This window comes from Ylistrum balloti, unplaced genomic scaffold (genome assembly GCF_031769215.1).
Source record: "Ylistrum balloti isolate Yb309-2 unplaced genomic scaffold, AGI_CSIRO_Ybal_v1 Utg371074, whole genome shotgun sequence".
Taxonomy (NCBI): Eukaryota; Metazoa; Mollusca; class Bivalvia; order Pectinida; family Pectinidae; genus Ylistrum; species Ylistrum balloti.
The window spans coordinates 179,364-202,977 of record NW_026782593.1 but is presented as its reverse complement, the minus strand read 5'-3'; the positions used below and the strand labels follow the sequence as shown (position 1 = coordinate 202,977).

Below are 23,614 nucleotides of genomic sequence, written 5' to 3'. Positions count from 1 at the left end.
TTCCCAGAATCCTGGACCCGCGCTTGAATACTCCACTTTCGATAATTTATCAAATGGTTGAAACATTCTTTCCAAATTCTTACAAAAATGATAAATAAATGTCAGTATTCATATTCTTTTGCTATTATTGATATCTACATCTTTGTTGATAGTCAATGAAAAAACATCATTGATATTAAAGACAGGATTTTTCGGTCTACTGTTAAAGCTATTCCGAACAACAGCACTGCATTACCTTTAAAGTAATGAAGGGAAATATTTCTGGCTTTGTTAAGAGTTTCTCAGTTGGAATGATTTGTTATAGATTTTAGGTAAAAAAACATACTTAGAAAATCATTCGAACCCCTGCTGAGCGTCAAATAAAATCTTTGAACTTGGTTCCCAGAGTTGTCGTTTGGAGAGACCTGGCTATTTTTAACCACGCGCTTTAATATTTTCACTGTGCAGTTATTTCCGATATATAGGTAATGTACCCAATAGTGCTCTCTAAATTTAGTCGAGAGAAATTATCTGATTTGTTTCCATGAACATGGAATTAGTTATGTTTAAGTCCATGCTATGAAGTCCAACAGTTTCGTTTCGCTCTAACACCAATTTTATAAAACCCGTTGCTAATGGACAACAACATTCGGAAGTCATGGGCTAAAGTATAGTAAACGTCCAAGGATATCCGACTGAAGAAAAACAGATCCTGACTTGTTTTGTGAAAATCATGTCCCGGATAACATCAACATTTGGAAAAGTAGATGGACTAAGGTCTTCGGAGAAACTGCAGGGTGGTAAGTTGAATATTTTTTGCATAATAAATGTCACCTCTAATATAACTTCATCTGCATTTCCCCACTGTACTTATATAACTGATATGTTCAAACGTCTATTTCCCTCGTCCCCAGTAGAACTAATCTTGACTTCTTGTGAACATTTCCACCCTCGTCAGAGCGGGTCTATTTGTAGCTCCGCCTATTTTGTGTTCAGCAATACCTCTATGTATGTCAATACTTTGTTAATATAAGTATCAGTCCGTTATCAAATAACGGTGATTGATTCACTGAAAGGCTTCACAAACGACAAGATATATATGAGTTGGTTGGCTGTGCTTATCGTGTGTATCAACTTTATTTTAAAGTATTTTAGAGCTTAGCAAGACAACTATAAAGATCCTGTTTGGCGACAGTTGTTTGTGAAGTACACTTAAGTCTAAGGCAAATCTACCGAAATACTGAAATCGTCGTAAGTTACTGAAAATATGGCAGACCCTGGAAGGATAACCATGCCAATAGGTGTTCAACCACCAGACGTTCTCGAGTGGTCGAGAACACTTCGTTCACGAAGTCCATCACCAACTAGAATGAATGGCCTGAGATCTCGGAGTCCATCTCCAACTAGACTCTTAAGTGCCAGAGGTGCGTACAAAGTTGGAAATAATTATCTATATTCATGAATGATGTTTTATAAAATTAGTAATAGATGTAAGCATGGTGCCCATAATATTACCTTTTCTTTGTTTCACAAGATCATGATAGTGCTTTATATTTCATTGTAACATTTATAATAGATATTATTTCATTTTTAAAGAATTCATGTAGAAGCATGTTTTCTCATTAGTAAAACATATTCACAAGAATGCATGATTTTAACAATAAATTAAAATTAGTTATATAAACTTTCAGTGACTAGAATCGTCTTAAAAAAAAATCCAGTCTGAAAATGTAATCTTAGCGTGTATACATGTACATCAGTGGCTTTCTCTTGTTGAAGATCAAGGTCAGATTTTGTGAACTATCAAAAGGTGTTTAAATGTCCATGAAAAGTGCCACGATTAGATAGACTTTAAAGCTAATTTACCAACATGGGAAAGTGAGAGCAGTTAATCTAGTGTGACTTCAGCTGTTCGGTCAATTTGAAAATTGATGTATATGTTTTTTGTAAGAATATAAACATAAGAAAGGCATTTTTTCAAACCACATGCAGCACTGAATCAGATACAAGTTTAGGAATAAAGATATTAAAATTTTCACAAATTAAGTTTTCATGAATCCTTTCTCCCTCATATGAAAAAAAAAAGTCAAAATTGCCCTTTCCAAAAATAACGGACAAAAGTCCTATAAACTATGATATAGTTAAGATAGATCACTGTAGCAAGCCAAAGATCTGTTGCAAAGATGTCTTTTCTAGATGTAGATGAGATAATGTGTGATTTTCATTTTATGAAATAAGTTCATGAATTGCACAAGTCTGCAGACTATAGAGTTAATTATCTGCTATATAAGTATACCCCAGTATTCAACTATTCAAGGTGTAAACTAAGAAAAAAAATGTGATAAATGTTTCCCTGTAAAGACAGACAAATTTTAGCTTATAACAAACCCCTTCCATTCCTGAGAGACAGAATCATCAGACATTTATTGATAAAATCACAACAGTAGCAAATGTCCTGGCATACAATATTTATGATTGAGACAGGCCAGATAGCTAATACAGAAATTGATTATGTGTATACAATGTGCTTCTTATATTTAGAGTGTATAGAAAATGTGATATATAAAGAAAATTGGAAAACTGTTTAACCATATTTGCATCAAAGACAGTAATACATTATTTAAATTCCATCATCTATTGAAAAGTTCATTAGTGCTTTTTGATGAAAATGTTTTGAATGCAATAAATCATTTTATTGTATTTTGAGAATTTATGATAAGATGGCCTTTCTAATGGAAAATTACCAGACATTTCTTAAGACTTTTACATGTTTTTTTTTTTTCATTTTTGCTGAGTACTCGGATAACAGTATTATGATTTGAACCAAAAAACATGCAAGTAAAATGTTATCTTTCCTTCATCTACTTGCTTTATGCGTTTTGTTATGATGTATATCCTAATACAGCCATATTCTACAAAACATAAATAAATAAATGAATAGATAAATAAACAGAGTAAATAAATAAATAATATTTGCTGATTTTTTTGTCACAAAATCCTCTTCATAAACTGCATGACATTTAGGAACTTTTTAGGTTTTTTTCTTGAACTTTTTTGAAAAAATATATTTGAAGAAATTATTTACTTTAAACAAAAAGTATATGGTGTGCTTCTTTATTTACCTGACTATATATATTATGAAAGTAATTAAGTTATTTGTAATTTTCAGTGCAAATACAGTAAATAAAAGATATATAAGGGCAATTGTTGTATATTAAAGTAAGGTTACAAAGGATGTGAATTCGCGCGAAAAAAAATCATTCATAAATGTCTCAAAGATGATCCTTATAATCTAACAATAGAATTTGATATAGAATATTCATGGATCTGTGACTATATAGAACTATAGACAATTGTACGCGTGGCAATACTAATTAAAGGGTCCATTATATCAAAATTACACAAATGGTATTTGTTATATATTTATCTCTGCACGGCAATATTTAATTACTCATTGAACCCAACTACGGAGTCGTTTCTTCATAAATCAGTGCCTGATGATCCCCCCCTAAAATGCATTGAAACAGTTGAATGGTCAATTTGATAATAAATTCAATCTTGAACATGGAAGAGACAAAAAAGCTTAAATTAGATATTTTTTTGCATGCAATATATGTGAAGAATTCAAAATCTTTATTTTCTAAACCAAACATGTCTAAAATGCTACGTGTGTTGTGGGTCACTCAGATTTCAAAAATTCCATTGTGTTTGTATAAAGCATGTTCAGCTTTGAAATGAAATCCAGCCAGATTTTAAAAGCATGTTTTTGATAAAACATTTGTGTAGTATATTCTATTTTAGAGTATTTTCACTTCAAAATTGAAAGTAATTGACTGTTGTGACTCAAAACTTTGTTATTTCTTTTAAAAAATAAAAGAAGTAAGTTTATCACAACTTTTTTAAGCATGACAAAATATTTTTGCTAAAAGAAGATCTGTAAGTTCTTATCTTAAACTTGTATCTTTAAAGAAATATATGTTTTCGGGTACAAAGACTTCATCCTGTTTAGCAGGAGTCTATCTGTTAATCACAGATCAAGTTTATAGAAGATTCTCCTCGGATCACTAATTTCATTCAACACCTTTTGACTATTGTGATTGACAGTCTTGCAAACATCCACTTAAGAATAGATATAGAATTCTGTCAGCATGTATTTGTATTTAAATTAGGTTTGGTGCCCATTAAATATTCATAAATTGGACGAGACTATAAAGTTTTTAAGAGGTAAGTGTAGGACCAGATTTTATGGTAAATTTGGCAACATTCCGGTTTACACATGTTAGCCAGTGTAAATAACTTAGGAGTATTGAAGATTAGCCGACAAGTGATCGAATAACTCTCAACTAGCATTGGTCAGTGATAAACCAAAACGCTTTGTGAGTATATATTGAATAATCACCTTTGTAATATTTAACTTTGTCAGGTTAAGACTTAATCAGTGTGATTCCCTATTTCATGATTCATCAACATTTGGTAATTTTGAAAAAATGTCCTCTGTTCATTATGAAGTCACTTTGTTGGTCTTTAAACTTATGGCAGTTTGATATAGTGTATATATTAGACTTAACAAAAGGCAGTGATTTGGTTTATGGTTAGAATTTCGGTAATACTGTTACAAAGTATATCATGTCACTGATGGATTTTAATACTGAATGCAAAAGCCTTTTGAGTTCAAGGTATTATTTAATTTTTTAGGAGTCAGATAAAACTTCCCAAGAATATTAAATTTTGTGTCTTTCTATTTGTACAGAACAGACCCAAAGACAGTACGTAAAGTTCAGTTAAAGGGTAGATCAGTTAATATCAAGATAAAATGTGACTCACATGCATATATTCTCTTCTCAAGTCAATGTAAATGTAAGCATTATGGAATCTTCACTGGTATCTTTGTTGGAAATTAATGAAATTATTAAATATACCCCAACATTTATGTCACCTTTGAAATATTTGTCTCTGAGGAAGGTAAAATGTAAATTTTGTTTTTATTTCTATGAAATAATGAAATTAAACATCAGTGCACACAATTTTTTAATGGGGGATGGTTTAGCATATTTATGCAGGCGTAATTAATTTGCCTACCTTTGTCGGGCTGTGAACTTCTTCCAATCTTTTTATAAGGGGAGATAACCCATATATAGCAAAAACAGTTAGTGCATGTCATTTCATATCTCATTTTTTTTTCAAATTTATTTGTATTTGTATGTTTAGCAGTATGAAATTGTATTTAACTTGGTATACAATTGTCAACAAATTATTTCAGATGAAAACGAATCTGCTTCAAACAAAGGTAACATACAAGTTATAAAAATCATCTATTGATTGTAAAGCGATGGTAGATAAGCTCTGTCCACAAGCTTTCACTTCAAGGTTGTACTAAAAAATTGTACCACATGTGAGAGTCGCACACCAATTGCACGTAGATTGAATTTGCTAGATACACTTAAAGTTGTAACATAACCCTTTTCAAATGTTCAGATAAAATCATTTAATCTTTTATTCCATGTTTGAAAATTGATTTCCCATGCACAGAGAGTGAATTATTTCTCATCAATTGTTTTCATATATGTAGAAACAATCTTTCTATATAGAGTAAGATTGTCTTTTAGGTATTCTCGATTCCCCAGGGGTTTCAATCACTTTTGCTCTCTGTACTACTTGATCATGTGCCGTTAAAATTGAAGGCACAAGAAAAGTCATTTGATTGGATCCAGGAGAAAAATCCAAGGGTGCAGAGACTGAAAGTGACCAAAACCCATGGAATATCAAGGATGGTTCCAGGGGTGTAGAGAGTGAAAGTGATCTAACCCCTGGAGTATCGAGGATGATTCCAGGGATGTAGAGAGAGAAAGTGATTGTAACCACTGGAGTATTGAGGATGGTTCCAGGGGTACAGAGAGTGAAAGTGATTGTAACCACTGGAGTATTGAGGATGGTTCCAGGGGTACAGAGAGTGAAAGTGATCTAACCCCTGGAGTATAGAGGGTGAATCCAGGGGTGTAGAGAGAGAAAGTGATTGTAACCACTGGAGTATTTAGGATGGTTCCAGGGGTACAGAGAGTGAAAGTGATTGTAACCCCTGGACTATCGAGGATGGCCCCAGTGGTACAGAGAGTGAAAGTGATTGTAACCTATGGAGTATCGAGGATGGTTCCAGGGGTACAGAGAGTGAAAGTGATTTTAACCACTGGAGTATCAAGGATGGTTCCAGTGGTACAGAGAGTGAAATTGATTGTAACCACTGGAGTATTGAGGATGGTTCCAGGGGTACAGAGAGTGAAAGTGATCTAACCTGTGGAGTAGCAAGGATGCCTTTGATCATGTAGTGATTCAACTCAGATTAAAGACTTCTTCTGGTGCATTCAAATTTTTTTTTCACAGTTGTAATGTAAAGATGAGGATATAGGTATATAGATTTCCTGTTCAGATAAGAACCAATCAGTAGAAGGTGATGATATATCTCTATACCTACTCACTAAAATGTCATCCATTTGTCATGTAATGCTATGTAGAACATAAACATGTGTAATCATGACATAAGTCTCTACCATATTTATAACAATGTAGGACTATTATCATTGTGTAGATCTAGTGGTAGCTTATGTTCATCCTGAAGGAAGAGGTCCACCACAGGATATTTAAGTCAAGGGATGGGCTTATTACAGGATAAATAAATAACACTTGTTTGTAAAGGCCAGAGGTGGGATTATTACTGGACAATGAAATAGCATTTGTCAGAAAAGGCCAGAGATGGGCTTATTACAGGACAATGAAATAACACTTGTCTGTAAAGGCCAGAGGTGGGCTTATTACTGGACAATGAAATAACACTTGTCTGTAAAGGCCAGAGATGGGCTTATTACAGGACAATGAAATAACACTTGTCTGTCAAGACCAGAGGTGGGCTTATTACAGGACAATGAAATAACACTTGTCTGTCAAGACCAGAGGTGGGCTTATTACAGGACAATGAAATAACACTTGTCTGTCAAGGCCAGAGGTGGGCTTATTACAGGACAATGAAATAACACTTGTCTGTAAAGGCTAGAGGTGGGCTTATTACAGGACAATGAAATAACACTTGTCTGTCAAGGCCAGAGGTGGGCTTATTACTGGACAATGAAATAACACTTGTCTGTAAAGGCCAGAGGTGGGCTTATTACAGGACAATGAAATAACACTTGTCTGTCAAGGCCAGAGGTGGGCTTATTACAGGACAATGAAATAACACTTGTCTGTAAAGGCCAGAGGTGGGCTTATTACAGGACAATGAAATAACACTCATCTGTGAAGGCCAGTCATTTTATGGTGTAGCATCAAAGTAATTGCAACAAATATATTTTTTCATTTTTCATACAGATTGGTACATAGTCAAACTTTTTTCTCAATTCTGTCTATCACCCTTTGATATTTAAGCAAGTTTATTACAATGCATGGGCATATTGCAGAATACATTCATCATTTAAAAACATATCAGTTGTTATAATGAAAGGGTTATGTTATGATGGTGTATAAACAAACATACATTGTATAGCTAGAGTTAGATATCTAAAGCATGTTGTATAATTATAGCAACTTTTGACCAGATTATTGTCATGAATGGGTACAGTAATACATCAGTGTATTTTCATTATCAAAAATAAACATTTGTACGCTTTGTATTGGATCAGAACACTTATGTGTTGACAAAATTTCAGGAGTACCCAAAATTTGTTTTATTTATATCCAGCCCTTTCTATTGTGATTCGAAATAAAACATTATATTTATTTTAGAGTAAGGGGGGTCTGTGGGCTTATTTTATTGATAGTAACTTGGAAGTGTTATAAATGATAGCAGCAGTGAAATGTTTACATATTTTGTGTTGTTGTTATTGTTGTGTTCTTTACGTTAATAAATTAACTGTTATTTGTGATGGTCTGTGTTGATATTCAAAGTGCCGTTTGTGAAGCCTTTTATACAGAAATAGATGGTATAATCAGCATGCCATCTGACAATGCCTGACTTTCCTTTGATTTTGAAACCTTTTCCAATCTTTTCATTAAAACTATGTCATGCTGTTGTATGTTTTATGTGTGTTTATTCATGATTAATTTTATGTTGATATTATTAAGCTTTGAATTATTTCAAACAGATTGAAATCAGATACTAAATTTACTTTGATACTCCAATTGACAGATACTTAGTAAAATTGGACTTCATCCTGATTTTAGTAAAATTGGACTTCATACTGATTTTAGTAAAATTGGACTTCATACTGATTTTAGTAAAATTGGACTTCATACTGATTTTAGTAAAATTGGACTTCATCCTGATTTTAGTAAAATTGGACTTCATCCTGGTTTTAGTAAAATTGGACTTCATCCTGGTTTTAGTAAAATTGGACTTCATACTGGTTTTAGTAAAATTGGACTTCATACTGGTTTTAGTAAAATTGGACTTCATACTGGTTTTAGTAAAATTGGACTTCATCCTGATTTTAGTAAAATTGGACTTCATCCTGATTTTAGTAAAATTGGACTTCATCCTGATTTTAGTAAAATTGGACTTCATCCTGATTTTAGTAAAATTGGACTTCATACTGATTTTAGTAAAATTGGACTTCATACTGATTTTAGTAAAATTGGACTTCATCCTGATTTTAGTAAAATTGGACTTCATCCTGATTTTAGTAAAATTGGACTTCATCCTGATTTTAGTAAAATTGGACTTCATACTGATTTTAGTAAAATTGGACTTCATACTGATTTTAGTAAAATTGGACTTCATCCTGATTTTAGTAAAATTGGACTTCATCCTGATTTTAGTAAAATTGGACTTCATCCTGATTTTAGTAAAATTGGACTTCATACTGATTTTAGTAAAATTGGACTTCATACTGATTTTAGTAAAATTGGACTTCATACTGATTTTAGTAAAATTGGACTTCATCCTGATTTTAGTAAAATTGGACTTCATCCTGATTTTAGTAAAATTGGACTTCATACTGATTTTAGTAAAATTGGACTTCATCCTGATTTTAGTAAAATTGGACTTCATACTGATTTTAGTAAAATTGGACTTCATCCTGATTTTAGTAAAATTGGACTTCATCCTGATTTTAGTAAAATTGGACTTCATCCTGATTTTAGTAAAATTGGACTTCATCCTGATTTTAGTAAAATTGGACTTCATCCTGATTTTAGGACTTCATCCTGATTTTAGTAAAATTGGACTTCATCCTGATTTTAGTAAAATTGGACTTTATACTGACTTAAATCAGACTACACAATTGATTTAACATATTATTATTATTACTAAAATATTTGCATCCTGATTTTAGTAAAATTACTTCACACATTTTAGTAAAATTGGACTTTATACTGATTTAAATCAGACTACACAATTGATTTATTATATCATTATTGTTACTAAAATATTTGCAATCTGATACCAATTAATGAATTATTTTAAATATCTAAATTATTCACACATTTTATAGAAATAGGTTAACTAACAGTTTAACTATCATATCATAAAGAGTCAGTTAATTAACAGGTAATGTCACACCTGTGTATTGAGACAGGTAATTAACAGGTAATGTCACACCTGTGTATTGAGACAGGTAATTAACAGGTAATGTCACACCTGTGTATTGAGACAGGTAATTAACAGTTAATGTCACACCTGTGTATTGAGACAGGTAATTAACAGTTAATCTCACACCTGTGTATGGAGATAGGTAATGGACATGTAATGTCATACCTGTGTATAGAGACAGGTAATCAACAGGTAATGTCGTACCTGTGTATTGAGACAGGTAATTAACAGTTAATGTCACACCTGTGTATTGAGACAGGTAATTAACAGTTAATGTCACACCTGTGTATTGAGACAGGTAATGAACAGGTAATGTCACACCTGTGTATTGAGACAGGTAATCAACAGGTAATGTCATACCTGTGTATTGAGACAGGTGATCAACAGGTAATATCATACCTTTATATTAAGATTAAGTATAAGTAATGTCACAATTATGTATAGAGACAGATAATCTACATATTAGGGATTTTGAAGCCTGGGGTGATGAGCTCTAATGGACTCTAAATTAACAGGTAATGTATTAAGGCTGTAGATAAACTTGTAATCAAGCATGTGTAGAACTGTGTAGTAGGCTTATCTAAACTGACCATTGCTAATTCACTAACTGTATTTTAGAAAGCATGCACGGGTATGTCTTTTATTCACATAATCTCGACAGTACATCAATTGAAAACTAACATTCCATACCTCACCCAATAAAATTGGTCCCTTACTACTGTTTTCCTCTATATGAAAACCTTGGTATAAACCCCTTTTCAGTCAACTGACCTCCCTTAGGTTGATTGTACACAAGCTCAGTGAGCTTTAGAGCCATTTAAATGGTATCTCCTCTTTGTTCTTTATTACAGCAACTGGTCAAGAATGGCTTGAGAATGTAACTTTCTGTGGTCAATTTAAGGATGTGAGATATGGAGATAAACTTCAAAATTACAGCATAGATTTTGTTAAACAAACTGGTATAAGTAATTTCCTCTGATCAAAAGGATTTATTTATTTTAAGCATAAACCTGTGGTATATCAGTAGTTCTGTTATAGAGAATTTGTCAATTGATTTTGCTTGAAGTTACTTCCTGTCTGTTAAGTAAAAATAATTTCAATGAGAAATTTTCATCATAGTTTTGGTAGAATCTTTGGCTTCAAAAGTTCAAAAATCAAAATATGAAATACCTAAATCAAATAGTATCCGTGGTGACTATATTTTCAATGTAATTGCAATTCTTGAATGCATCAAGTATCACCAGATATGGTGCAGACAACAATCTGAAATGGTCAATATGGCCGCAGGTTCAAATTTGGAAGTTTCAGGACGCATTTTAGCTTTGGTTCTGATTTATGCAAGAACTTATGGAAAAAGAAAATCTGAAATTGCACACTTGTAAAATAACATCAAAATGTCAATAATTTTCAAGCAAGAAAAATTTATGATACAAAAATTTGAAAAACATGCAATCCATAGGGCTTTCCTATCTCTGAATGTCTAGGCCCTTCGCTGAATTTGACAGTATATGTAAGACTTTTTCATTTCATGTTTCTGGGTAATTTCCTAATGATTTCAACTTTTGAAAAATCGTTTGGTAAAAACAATTATGAAAGATTTGAAAATGAAATGTGATCATTTGCAGAAATGTTACATATATATTTAATTTTGCTTGTAGTTCATTCAAAATTTTAAAAGCTCAAAATAAGTACATATAATGTTTTGCGATTTTGTTATCAATTCATATTTGAATACAGAATAATAATCTTGTTACTACATATATCATTTCTGTGTATCAGGGGTCTATTTGACTGACGTCCCATCCAGTGCAGGTATACCGAAACATTCCATCACAAAGATGAAGAAATCAAAGTCTAGCTCCAGTGCTGGATTACGAAAGTCGACCGGTAATCTAGCAGCCACATTTAATGGAACTGCTAGCAGTGGGTATGTATTTATATAAGGTTTGAATGTCATTACTGATATTTATCACACAGCTACATTGTTGTCAGTGTAATAATACTCCGGACTTTTGTTAGTACACACTTTTAATATGACATAGTAGAAATATAATTGGCTGAAGATTTCCATTGTTTTGATTGAGAAGGAGAGAGAAAAGTTGGAGTGGGAGATAGACAGAGAGAAATAGAAAGAATTCTGCCAGTTTGGATTTTGTAGCAGTGTAATAAGATGTCAGTTTCAAAAATATTTGCAAATATATCTATCCTGTGTTATAAACAGAATCTTGCATTTGTTGTTATATATATTCATAGATCTCACATATATGGAAAGCCATGTGAGATCCTGTCGACGTGTAATGTAGATATCATTTTTCTATGATGTTCTGGTTGTTATTACTATTTCTGTGTATACACTCTTGCTAAGATTGATTAAAATTGTACAGACAAGAAAGTTGTGAATTTCAATACAATTTAGAGCTAGATTCCTCAGAGCCCTATGATGAATACAGCACTTTTGTCTTTTAAGATTTGTCAGTGGTGCCAAGGGCTTAAATTGATGAAATCTAGCAAGCAACTTGAAAAAATCTAAATTGATTGAAAGGAACCTGGAGACAAATTTAGATAAAAACTATATGAGATTTCGCAGGATCTTAATATTTTCTTCAGTAATTCTCAAATTGATTTCTGATTTTACATAAATCTTCAATTACAAAATAGAGATTTTAACTAAATTCTCCCCGATTTTCTTTTCCAGAATGAATGTTTTCAACTTATAAATTTTTAGCATTGTAAAAGTGGGATATCTCTCAGATTAGGTTTGTTTCCTGAAACACTGACATTATAGTATGTGTTGTATGAGGATCAATTCTGTTTTACATGTACAAATTAATTGGATATATCAGAATATATATAAACCAAACTTGACCTGAAAATTCTGTTTTGGGGAGTCAACCTTCACACCAGTTTCAGACTTAAGAATAATTCTGTTGATTGTGTTATAATAATGGCCTAGAATATCGAGGCTTTTATTTTCACATCGGTAATTACAACACATTTTTTATTTGTACAGAAAACTGAACAAGTCTGGGTCAGGGTCACATGACCTTGGAAACATCGAAGCAGAGTACATAAAAAATTTACAACAACAAATATATTTCCTGGAGCTCGAGTCAAACTATCTATATCCTTTTTTTGCTCAAGAAATCCCAGGACACAATTCATATGGAAGAATTTTACAGAGGACAAACAACTGAATAACAATTTTCAATATAAATTTAGAATTAGATATAGCAGCTGTTTTGTACTTCCAGTACTTATCAGAGATGCTAAGGGTAATGCTTTATCAACTGGCACTCAATATTCTCCACCACTTGATGAGGATATTTGAAGCCGCCATTGTTTTCCCAATGACGACATATGATGCCTTTTTAAATTTCACACCCTTTTTGTAGGGAAACTCCCTACCCCATATTTCTGTTATATTACCTACCAATGAAAGAGCAGGTGATTTTAAAAGAAAGCCTCTTACATGTGTATTCCTGAAAATATAGTTTTAAGTGACAAAATGACCTGTCAAAATATCCTCATGTGAAAAAAATACTGTTATTGTAAATGAGTTTAGGAGTAGGAGTCAAACTGATGGTCTCATCATTTGTTGTATAAAAGCATATTGTGTGTTCAATGTTTGACCTTGACCTCTGTTTACTCGGGAGCAGGCACGTAAGGCGACAGAGATGCACCCACAGATGACAGCTGAAGCAGAGAGGATGCTGGTTAAGTTAAGAGTAAGTATTTATATTGATGTATAAACCTTCTTCAACTATGTATCCCTATTATGTCAATTTACATATTGGTTTTAGTTCATTTTTTTACATTCCATTGATAAGTATGCTTGTATGTAGTTTCCTTATTTAGCTGTACAAATACTTGATCTGATCTCTTTATATTGGCTGTATTCAGTAATAATTACCAGTATTTGGGTGTTGTCATTGTAATGTCTCTGTTTCCAATGCTGTCTTCCAGTTCGGTTTGTTCCAAGTCTATATCAAAGAGGTCAAAGGCTGTATTGTACACTTAATTAGAAAAGTAATATACACATAATCCATAGCAAGGTCTGAACTCTCAACTTTGCTATGACTGATAATTCCCTCTGATTCTGTAATTTTTAGCTGACCTGGTCCAAAGGACTGGTGATTTTACCATGGTGTGTGTCCATCCAGCATATCTTATCATTGATGCCCTATTGATTTTAATTTGCAGGCTGTCCAGCGTCCCTAAAATTCCTAAAAAAATGAAAAATTCAAAGGGAATTCCTAAAAAAGCCCTAATTTTTCCACTTCTGTTCCTAATTTTTTTTATATTTCTTACAAGTTACTGAAAATGTTTTCATTAAATTCATGCTTAAAATGTATTTTAATGTAGTCTGTAGTTCTAATTCAGGGTAGCCAATGAAAGGCAGTTGACCAGTGGATCTATGTACCCAGATTGTTATTGGTTGTGACTGAGTGACAGAGGTATGATTCTTAAGGTCACAGCCAACAGCAGCTGGGGCACTGAAACCCTGGAAGACACCTTTCCTGCAATTAAGGCATTGTATATTAGTTTCTATTTTGTCAAATTTGCAAAGGTAAGTCAGTTTAATGCTTTCATACTCCCTATTCTGATTACAAAATTTCTAATTTTAGCCCTAAATTTGCCCTAAAATTGTTTAATTTTAGCCTTAAATTTAGCCCTAATTTTTTGTCAAGAAGTGCTGAACAGCCTGAATTTGCTGAAATTCTTTATTCTATTAAGAAGGAGTGTTTTTAAAATATAACACAACTCTTACATCAGATTACTAGCTGATCATCTCTCACCCAATTAGCCACATTTTCAAAAGTAATCACAGAACTGATGTATATATCTTATATCTTTACACGGATATTATTTCCCAACTCTGTGGTGTTTCAGACAATGCAGACAGAGGTAGACAATGCTCAGCTTGAGTGTAAAAGTAAAGATTCATCAATCGCTCAGTCTATCTGTGAGAAGGAGAAATTGGAGGAACGACTAAGGGACGAAGAAGGTACATGTTTTACATTTACATATATATTTATAAGAATTTCTAGGATAGGAGTTTGGCTTTAAGATTAGCTGTAACTAAAGGGAGATAACTGATACCAAATAATTCATTTTGCTGTTTCATCTCCATTTATGTTGCTGTTGAACCAAGTTATTTCCAAATCACCTTATTGTCAACCAAGTTGCTTTCAAATTGCCAAACCAGCAGGTAGATAAGTATATGTTAAGTTTATGATGAAGTATTAATGAGTGAATCAGTTTTACAGCATATAAATATATATAAAAAAGAATTTGAATTTAGGAAAATACAAAATTGTGGGTACATGTTAATATCACAATAAGCGATAAGGTAGTGTATCTTGTCAAGAAGAAAATATCTAAAATTATGTTGTTGTTATGTTGAAACTTTACAAATTGATACAAAATGATACACAAAGAAATGCCATGTATTGATATCATCATTATTAGCTTCTAAGTTACATTAACAGAAATCATAAATGATTAAGTACACTTTTACATAAGGATGATACAAGTGATCCATTGATACGACATGCTCTACAGTTGAATCTCGTTATCTTGAACTCGTGTTACTCAAAGACCCTGTTTAATTTGAAGCATTTGGTCAGTCACTGCCTAACTCAACACACAAAACATTTGAACTCACTTAAGATAACTATGAAAAAAAACACAGATATAATCTAATGTGGCATGTAACCTAAATTAATTTTACAATTGCACATGTTTTGACAGTGTGTCGACAGCGCGACAAAAGACAACTGATGGATGAGATCATTGCTTTGAAAAAGACACGGGATGTATTGGAGCATGACTTGACAAACAAAGATGGTCAAGTTAATGATGCTCGACGTGAACTTGATATGAGTGCTACAGCTATAAGAAATGCAGAGCTCAAAATTTCAACACTCAAAACTCAGGTAGATACAACTACATATTGTTTTGCATTGTGTCTGTCTGTCCTTCTCTCCAGCTTTCAACTATCTTTTCTTGATCCTATATTCTACATTCTAACCACAGGAACTTGAGATATGGGACGGTTTGTAGCATATCAGAAATAGGTAACTGTGACCTATATTTTAACCTTTGACCTACATAAAAAAAGTTTGCCTGGGATCTGTCTCCTACACTACTTGTCACTGGAACTTAATACTTGGCATATGGGTTCACCTTGGTATGTTGGTAGGGACTTTAATTCACTGGATTGCCTTGTTTATTGTGTAAAATGTTCATGGGTACTTTCTTTCATGGTTATACTGAATAATCCAGACTCCTTTTGAGGGTAAAAAATTTTGTTCATATTACATTATATGTAATTCTTTAATCCATGATTTTTATGTTACATTTTGTTTTTATTGTTTGCCCAAAGCCATGAAAATGACATTGCCTTGTATACTCTTCTGTAAGGTCACTATGAGGAAACACAAGTAATGACCTTCGTAGATTATTGCAAAATTAGCTGAAAAAAACTTTAGTTTCTTGACTTCACTATCTCAGAAATGTGAGTCCAAAAAAGCTTTTGTCACATGGTCATGCAGAAGTTATTGTCTTACTTTGCATTATATTGATGATAAAAATGCAGATTTAGGATACTAAAATCTTATTTTTGGGTGTCAAATAATAATTTTTTTCTGGAATGTAAGAATTTGTGATAGCTCTTTCAGTGCTTCAGATCTGCTCCTAATTTCTTATTGGTTCTCTACATTTTATACAAGATAGTTTACATATTCAATAAGATTTTCTGATTTTCATGTATTTTGGGAGCCATTGTGTAATGTCAAGTTTGGACTGTGAGACACATAATTCAGTATAAGTCTGTTTATGTCAGATCAAATATGAATCTTTGACCAGTAACTGTTGTTATCCTGTATCAAAACAATGTTTTGAACATTTCAGTTAGACCAGAGAACAGAGCAGCACAAGATGACTCAGATTGCCTTGGATGAGAAACGCTCCGAATTGTTGAGTACAGAAACTCAGCTACGAGAGATCGAGGAAAAATACTACAACAACACAGTACAGATACAGGATAAGATCACTAATGATCTCAGAGTAAGTTCAAAGGTCAACAAAACCAAATACATTCAAAGGTCAAGGACACATGCAGTGTTCCATGAAGTGCTGTTCACAAGACCTGTATACTCTGAATTTAGCATAGAAATCAAAAGTAATCACATTATGAAAGAACTGGTCAAGTCCATCTATATGATTTCCTGCAGGAAGAATACAGGATTGCACCCATTGTATGATCATCAACTCAAGCGTGACAAAATTTGGATAATTTTCTCTTCCATCCTTCTTGAATTATATTTCATGAATTATATTTCTTCCTAATATTGGCACTAGCATGACATTATTTTGAGCAAGTGAAGAAAACTTGATTCTGTCCCCAGGCTATGGTATCGTAAAAAATCATTGTATTGGTACTTGATGACCCCTACATGATGCTTAACATCGAATTGGAAGTTCTTTGAATCATCAAGGCCAATTTTCAAGCTTCTTTAATACACTTGTTGGATCTGATGATAACATGCCTCAGCCATAATATTTCTGTAAAATTTTCAGTTGAAATGATGCTATCAACGTTGACATGCCATTTTATGATTTAATGATATTGCTATGGTTTTCCTAACCAATCAAATATTCTGTCAATTGATTTATTTAAGTGCATGAGTTTGTTTACTAAAAAGTATAAATAAGTATGAAATAGAAGCATTATGATAGTATTTTCTATATTCAGGAAGAAATCAGAATATTACGACAAAAGTTGAAAGAGACCGAGATGAATGCAGACCACGACCGCTACTTGAAAACAAAGATGTCTGAAGATAGTACCAACTTGGTGCGAGAAAATGCTCTCCTCAGTCAAAAGTTGCAGGATGTTGAGAGTCAGCTCATCAGGGTAGGTCAAGTCCACTGTAAAAGCTCAGTTGTTGCAGTAATATTTTATCCTTTTGCATGATGTTTGATTATTTAGACTTAAATTGAATAAGGAAAATTCCAATCTGCAATTTCTAGGTGAACACAAAATAATTTTCATTTGAGATATACTTCATAAATCCATTAGGGCAGTAATATTGCTATAGTCAATATATCTCAGTATTTGTTCAATGACAAAATGTTGTAATATGATTCTTAGTGTTGCAATATATTGCAACAATTTTCTACAGCTGTTTGAGAGATTTAGCCACAGAACTTTTTGTAAATTTGCAGAGCAATTTCTATTGATTACTTTTTTGTTGTGTTACATAAATTCAAAATTATTAAGTGTTCAATCATTTAGTTCATCAACAATGTCTTCTGTTGTTTTATGTGTATGATTAAAGGGAAGTAACTCCAAACTTTGGATTTTTTAAAAATTTCTCACCAATACTTTGATATATTTACATGTTAACCTCTTTTTCATAACATTGGATCCCAAAAATCAACCTACCTATTCATTAAATGATGCATGATTGTTTTAACTCATCAGTATTCTTTTTTTATCTGTAAGATATTCTCTCACACATTCAGAAAATTTCAATATCTTTAGGAGAAAGAGATCCGGGATAACCAGGAAAGTCGTAACAGTAGCCATGTTTCCGAGCTTGTACAGCTCCGTGACAAAGAGAAGGAGACCCGTTTTGAGTTACAGCACACACACGAGCTGCTGCGTAAAGAACAGGAAAGGAACAAATTGTACTCTGAAAAGGTAAATTAAATTGAGCAAGTCTTAAGTCCACCTTGACCAGGCTTATAAAAATCTACAGGTTTTATCAACATCATTACAATTATAAAGTTACAAACCATGCAGGCATGATGGAATGTTTGGTTTTATTGTCTCTTGTAGACAGTTGTCTTCAAAACATTTGAATTTTCCAGGTATATTATAGTGTCTATCTTTAAGTTAAATTATACAGTATTGAAAGTGTTCAGATTAATCTATAACTTAAGAAACTCAAGAGAGGAATTTGACTACAGAAAGTCATCCAGCTTAAATTTTACCACAGAAAATCATACTCAGAAATAAACCTGACCATAGACAACCATCAGGACGAAATCTATTATAGAAAATCAAACCAATGGACAGTTATGGTTCATGCATTTTAATTACAAATAGTTTACATAATTAGATTCACTTAGGATATTATGAATATTTTGGAATTTTGATTAAAGATGGATCAATTAAATGAAATTGATGAAGAGGGGATTGTGAGTATAAAATTTTGTTTAAATCCAGTTTAGAGAAAGTTTGTTAATTTACATGATTACTAATTCAAGTAATAATTTAAAAAAAAAATAAAAAAAAAATATGGTACTTGTTAGATTTGAGATATAGAAGAAAAATTTTACCAAGAAAGCATAACTGCCTACTTCCACATGACAGAGAAGCCTTGTCAGACTAACAGATACCAGGGATCTCTCTACAGGTTAAGGCCACAGGCTATCTCTCTTATTTCTGCTTACCTCATGTGATCATGAAAAATATTGATGCATTGTCAATTTTAAAATATCATTCTGAGTTTTAAGCTTCAATGTCTTAATGGTTTTTTCCAAGAGAATAATATTGTTGTGACCTGAAAAGATGTTTTTATATTTGTATTATAAGCACAACTTAATGGAGAGTTGATGTGTTTTTACCAAGTCGTGTTATTTGATCGGTTGAAACTGTCCTGTCCTCTTTGATGTTGAATTCACCTATTCACTCTGCCATGAGCACCTACGAAAAAAAAACTCTTGAGAAAAAATATAGACCTGTAGATATGTATATATGGTTGAAGCAGAAGATACCGATTCATTTCAATTAATTCATGTCCATTTTTCCACATGGTGCAAAATACACAGAAAGAGATACAATTCTCAGTTAGATACTGAAAGAGAAACTAAAATGGATGCTGGTGAATTCACAGTGGAAAGTTTGTTTTCCATAATGTGCTCTTAAAAAGTGTGAAAGTTTTACTGCATGCAACAAGAATGAGGCTTAAATCATTGCATTCAAATTTCATTCTGTAGACACTAATAAAGCTTCATAACAATGATGGAAATAAAGTTGATGTGATTCACACAAAGTTCGCTGTTAATTTCATACAGAAAAAACAACTGAAACTTTGACATTAACATGCTATATTAATCCATGCATGGCTCTGAATTTTCATCTCATTTTTCAAATATTTAATTGTAACTTTTTTTCCAACCAACATTGTTAAATGAACATGAAGTTTTTTTTATAAATATTTGAAATACTTCGCATAAACATACAACATAATGCTGAAATTCCACAAACCTGTAATGACCTTTCTGGCTAAATATGACTGTAGCAGAAATTTTAACACAATTACACTTTTGGTTCAAGTTTCAATTTTAGTAAAATTATTTATCATCAATATCTAAAAAAATATACCAGGAAATGATGTCACTAAAAAAAGTTCTAACAGTTTGTTTTATGTACTGAATAATTTCAGTATTTAAAATACTTACTCTAAAGTTTGAATACTTTGCTGTTCCAATTTGTCTTCAGGCTATTTTGGCAAAAATGACATTTAATTTAAAATCCTAAATTTTTCAAAATTTGCATATTCTCTTGACCAACGCTGTTACTTTATAAGAAAGTGAAATATTTCTTTCTTCATTCAATACAAAAAATAAGTACCTTCTGGTACATAAGCAAAGCTCCCAAATTTTTTTCTATTGTTCTTAAAAGAAGCTTGCTAACTCACCAAATCTTCTTTTCAAAAGAACTTCTTGCAAACCTATCACCCACATGCATGTTCCTAATCATCATATTTTACACATAAATCATTGTATCACACAGAATCATTTCTGTTACCAACTGCTGGTGTTTTGAACCAATTCACACCTCCATGACAGTTGCAATCATACATTTCTGTTCTGTTTATTTTTGCTTCTCTTAATTTGGAAGAAGAATTTATTATTGACGTATTTGAAATCTGAAAAGAGTCCTAGGGGAGCTAACTCTTCTTGAATCACAGTTTTAAGGTACATAATCTTAACATGGTGTTATTTTCCAGATGGTGAAGCAGGAAGCTGTGGCTACCTCACTTGACCTCAGTGTGAATACATCTCGTAGTAGGATTACAGAACTTGAGAACTACCAGGTCGGGATTGAACAGGAAAACGCTCAGCTACGCAAGGACAAGACTCTTCTTGTAGATCATGTTTCTGATCTCCAACGCAAGGTAGACAGATATTTTCCCTATAGCCGAAGAATAATGTATCAAATTAAATATTTTTTTAGTTGACAGAAGTCTAATATCAAATGAGCTGTAATGCATCAATGGGATTTTGGATAAATATGTGGCCAACTTTAGTTTTAATTGACTTGTGATAAAAATGCCCCTAGCTCGTTTAGTTTTAACTGACTTGTGATAAATATGCCCCTAGCTCGTTTAGTTTTAACTGACTTGTGATAAATATGTCCCTAGCTCGTTTAGTTTTAACTGACTTGTGATAAATATGCCCCTAGCTCGTTAAGTTTTAAATGACTTGTGATAAATATGCCCCTAGCTCGTTTTGTTTTACTTGACTTGTGATAAATATGCCCCTAACTCTTTTAGTTTTAAATGACTTGTGATAAATATGTCCCTAGCTCGTTTAGTTTTAATTGACTTGTGATAAATGTGCCCCTAACTCTTTTAGTTTTAACTAACTCATGATAAATATGTCCCTAGCTCGTTTAGTTTTAATTGACTTGTGATAAATGTGCCCCTAACTCTTTTAGTTTTAACTGACTTGTGATAAATATGTCCCTAGCTCGTTTTGTTTTAATTGACTTGTGATAAATATTCCCCTAGCTCGTTTAGATTTAACTGACTTGTGATAAATATGCCTCTAGCTCGTTTAGTTTTAACTGACTTGTGATAAATATGTCCCTAGCTTGTTTAGTTTTAACTGACTTGTGATAAATATGCCCCTAGCTCGTTTAGTTTTAACTGACTTGTGATAAATATGCCCCTAGCTCGTTTAGTTTTAACTGACTTGTGATAAATATGCCCCTAGCTCGTTTAGTTTTAACTGACTTGTGATAAATATGCCCCTAGCTCGTTTAGTTTTAACTGACTTGTTATAAATATGCCCCTAGCTTGTTTAGTTTTAACTGACTTGTGATAAATATGCCCCTAGCTTGTTTAGTTTTAACTGACTTGTGATAAATATGTCCCTAGCTTGTTTAGTTTTAACTGACTTGTGATAAATATGCCCCTAGCTTGTTTAGTTTTAACTGACTTGTGATAAATATGCCCCTAGCTCGTTTAGTTTTAACTGACTTGTGATAAATATGCCCCTAGCTCGTTTAGTTTTAACTGACTTGTGATAAAAATGCCCCTAGCTCGTTTTTCTTTCTCACTTTTTTTTTTGTTTAATGAAGGTTGGGTTATAGAATGTTTTCTGATTTTACTGATAAAACCTCAAGCGACTATACTCCATACATATTATTTGGTATGCGTGCAGTGTGACTGAAATAAAGTCATCCAAGTTTTAATTGGCCTTTGATTTTAATTGACAGAAATTCATCAATATACAGCTAGCTACTTAGTAACATCAAGAATGTAGGATTTTTTTTCCTATGCTCAGCCATTTTATTGGGGAGGGGTGCGTGCATGTAGTGTAACCCATGTCCCTGTTACACTTTCTCTCATCACAGTTGGATGTCTAAGACATTTTCTAGTTTTTCTGGTAGAGAGCTCCAAGAATGTCCCTGTTACACTTTCTCTCATCACAGTTGGATGTCTAAGACATTTTCTAGTTTTTCTGGTAGAGAGCTCCAAGAATGTTTAGAAGATGAGATTGTGGAGAATTTTATCAATGTTTTACAAAATAAAAACAAGTTGAAAATGTTTTGATCACAAAATGATACCTTTTTTGGAGAAATATTTCAGAAAGCATTTTCACTTTGACATTCTTTAAATCGTCCTTGCTTTCAAAATGTCATTGTATACTCAGAATGAGAGTAATCAGTCTGATTGAGGTATATTTTGAGATAATTATCACCAATACAAACAGCAATTGAAAACTACATTTTTCAAGTTTTTGAACTAGCCATCAGATATCAACATCTAACAAGCGTCACTCAGACTGCTAGCTGTGTAAGAATGCGTTTGGAATGAATTGTGACCATTTTATAAAAGTGATTATTAGCTTAATACCAAGGCATGCTGTAGAGAAGACCTGTTGTTTAAAACATTATGTCAATACATGTACCCTACCTGACATATATTCTTTCATAAACAGTTGGAGATGAAGGACCGTGAGATCAACATCCTCAAGTCCCAGATGCACACATTGGACACCAAGGTAAATGAACTCAACCATCTGAAAAAGCTGGAGTCTACTGTTCAGAGTCAAAAATGGGAGGAGTTTGAGAAGCTGGCAGAGAGTATGCGGAATTTGTCTCACACTATGTCTACAACAGGAACATCATCCTCTCAGGTGTTACAATACTAACGGAGAGACAATTCTGCTCACCAGCAGGGACATTCCTAACATAGTGGACATAGCGATTTTGCAACAATTGTGAAAAGGGGCTGACCTGGTGATTGTTTTTACTATTGACAGCCCAAGCAGAATCCAGTCAATATTACTTGCCCTTGTTACCTAAAATCTGTGGGAATGTTGATAATTCTTAATTATCTTCCACAAAATGACCCTGCTTTACTTATTGTATATTAGTTAACCTTTATTAGGTTTGATCTGTTTTAGATCTAGAAATTTTGTTTTCATTTTGTTTTTTTATTTTAACATAGACTTTATAAAACACTAGTTTGTTTAGAAGTTCCCATTTAAATCCGATAGATTTTAATTCTGTATATAAGCCAAAATTGTATTTAGAAAGTAAAATGGAAAAATCCTATAGTCTGATTGAAAAAGTAAGTGAAAAAGAAATTAATATTACAGAACATTATCTTATCTGTTAAAGATAATGAATACCACATTCCCACAATGTAGCTCAGTGTTGATCTGCATAACCTGATATCCAGTTTAACATGAACAGTCAGTCACGTTCAGGTAAGACCGGTTTTAAGAATTTACATTTGACATATGCTATGTTGG

General features: G+C 32.7%; 1 protein-coding gene across 2 annotated transcripts; it reads left to right on the top strand.

Moving 5' to 3' along the window:
- The first annotated feature begins 749 nt into the window (after nucleotides 1-749).
- Nucleotides 750-23,297, top strand: LOC132560530 (uncharacterized). Of its 2 annotated transcripts, none has more exons than XM_060225199.1 (11): nucleotides 750-779; nucleotides 11,333-11,480; nucleotides 12,564-12,674; nucleotides 13,200-13,278; nucleotides 14,444-14,558; nucleotides 15,305-15,489; nucleotides 16,466-16,621; nucleotides 17,310-17,471; nucleotides 18,102-18,260; nucleotides 20,578-20,745; nucleotides 22,796-23,297. In XM_060225199.1, exons 2-11 carry the CDS (start codon nucleotides 11,392-11,394, stop codon nucleotides 23,006-23,008), a joined length of 1,437 nt encoding a protein of 478 aa, XP_060081182.1. In that variant the 5' UTR covers nucleotides 750-779; nucleotides 11,333-11,391; the 3' UTR covers nucleotides 23,009-23,297. The 2 variants fall into 2 exon arrangements, with proteins under 2 accessions (XP_060081182.1, XP_060081181.1); XM_060225198.1 differs by lacking the exon at nucleotides 750-779 and adding an exon at nucleotides 1,247-1,403.
- Nucleotides 23,298-23,614: the final 317 nt, after the last annotated feature.

What these genes read in the sequence shown, in the direction of transcription:
- LOC132560530 (XM_060225198.1), top strand. Translation starts at nt 1,247, where the DNA reads ATGGCAGACCCTGGAAGGATAACCATGCCAATAGGTGTTCAACCACCA. An exon ending in AATGGAACTGCTAGCAGTGG is followed by an intron (nt 11,481 to 12,563) that starts GTATGTATTTAT and finishes TTATTTGTACAG; the next exon opens with AAAACTGAACAAGTCTGGGT. An exon ending in TTTCTGATCTCCAACGCAAG is followed by an intron (nt 20,746 to 22,795) that starts GTAGACAGATAT and finishes TTTCATAAACAG; the next exon opens with TTGGAGATGAAGGACCGTGA.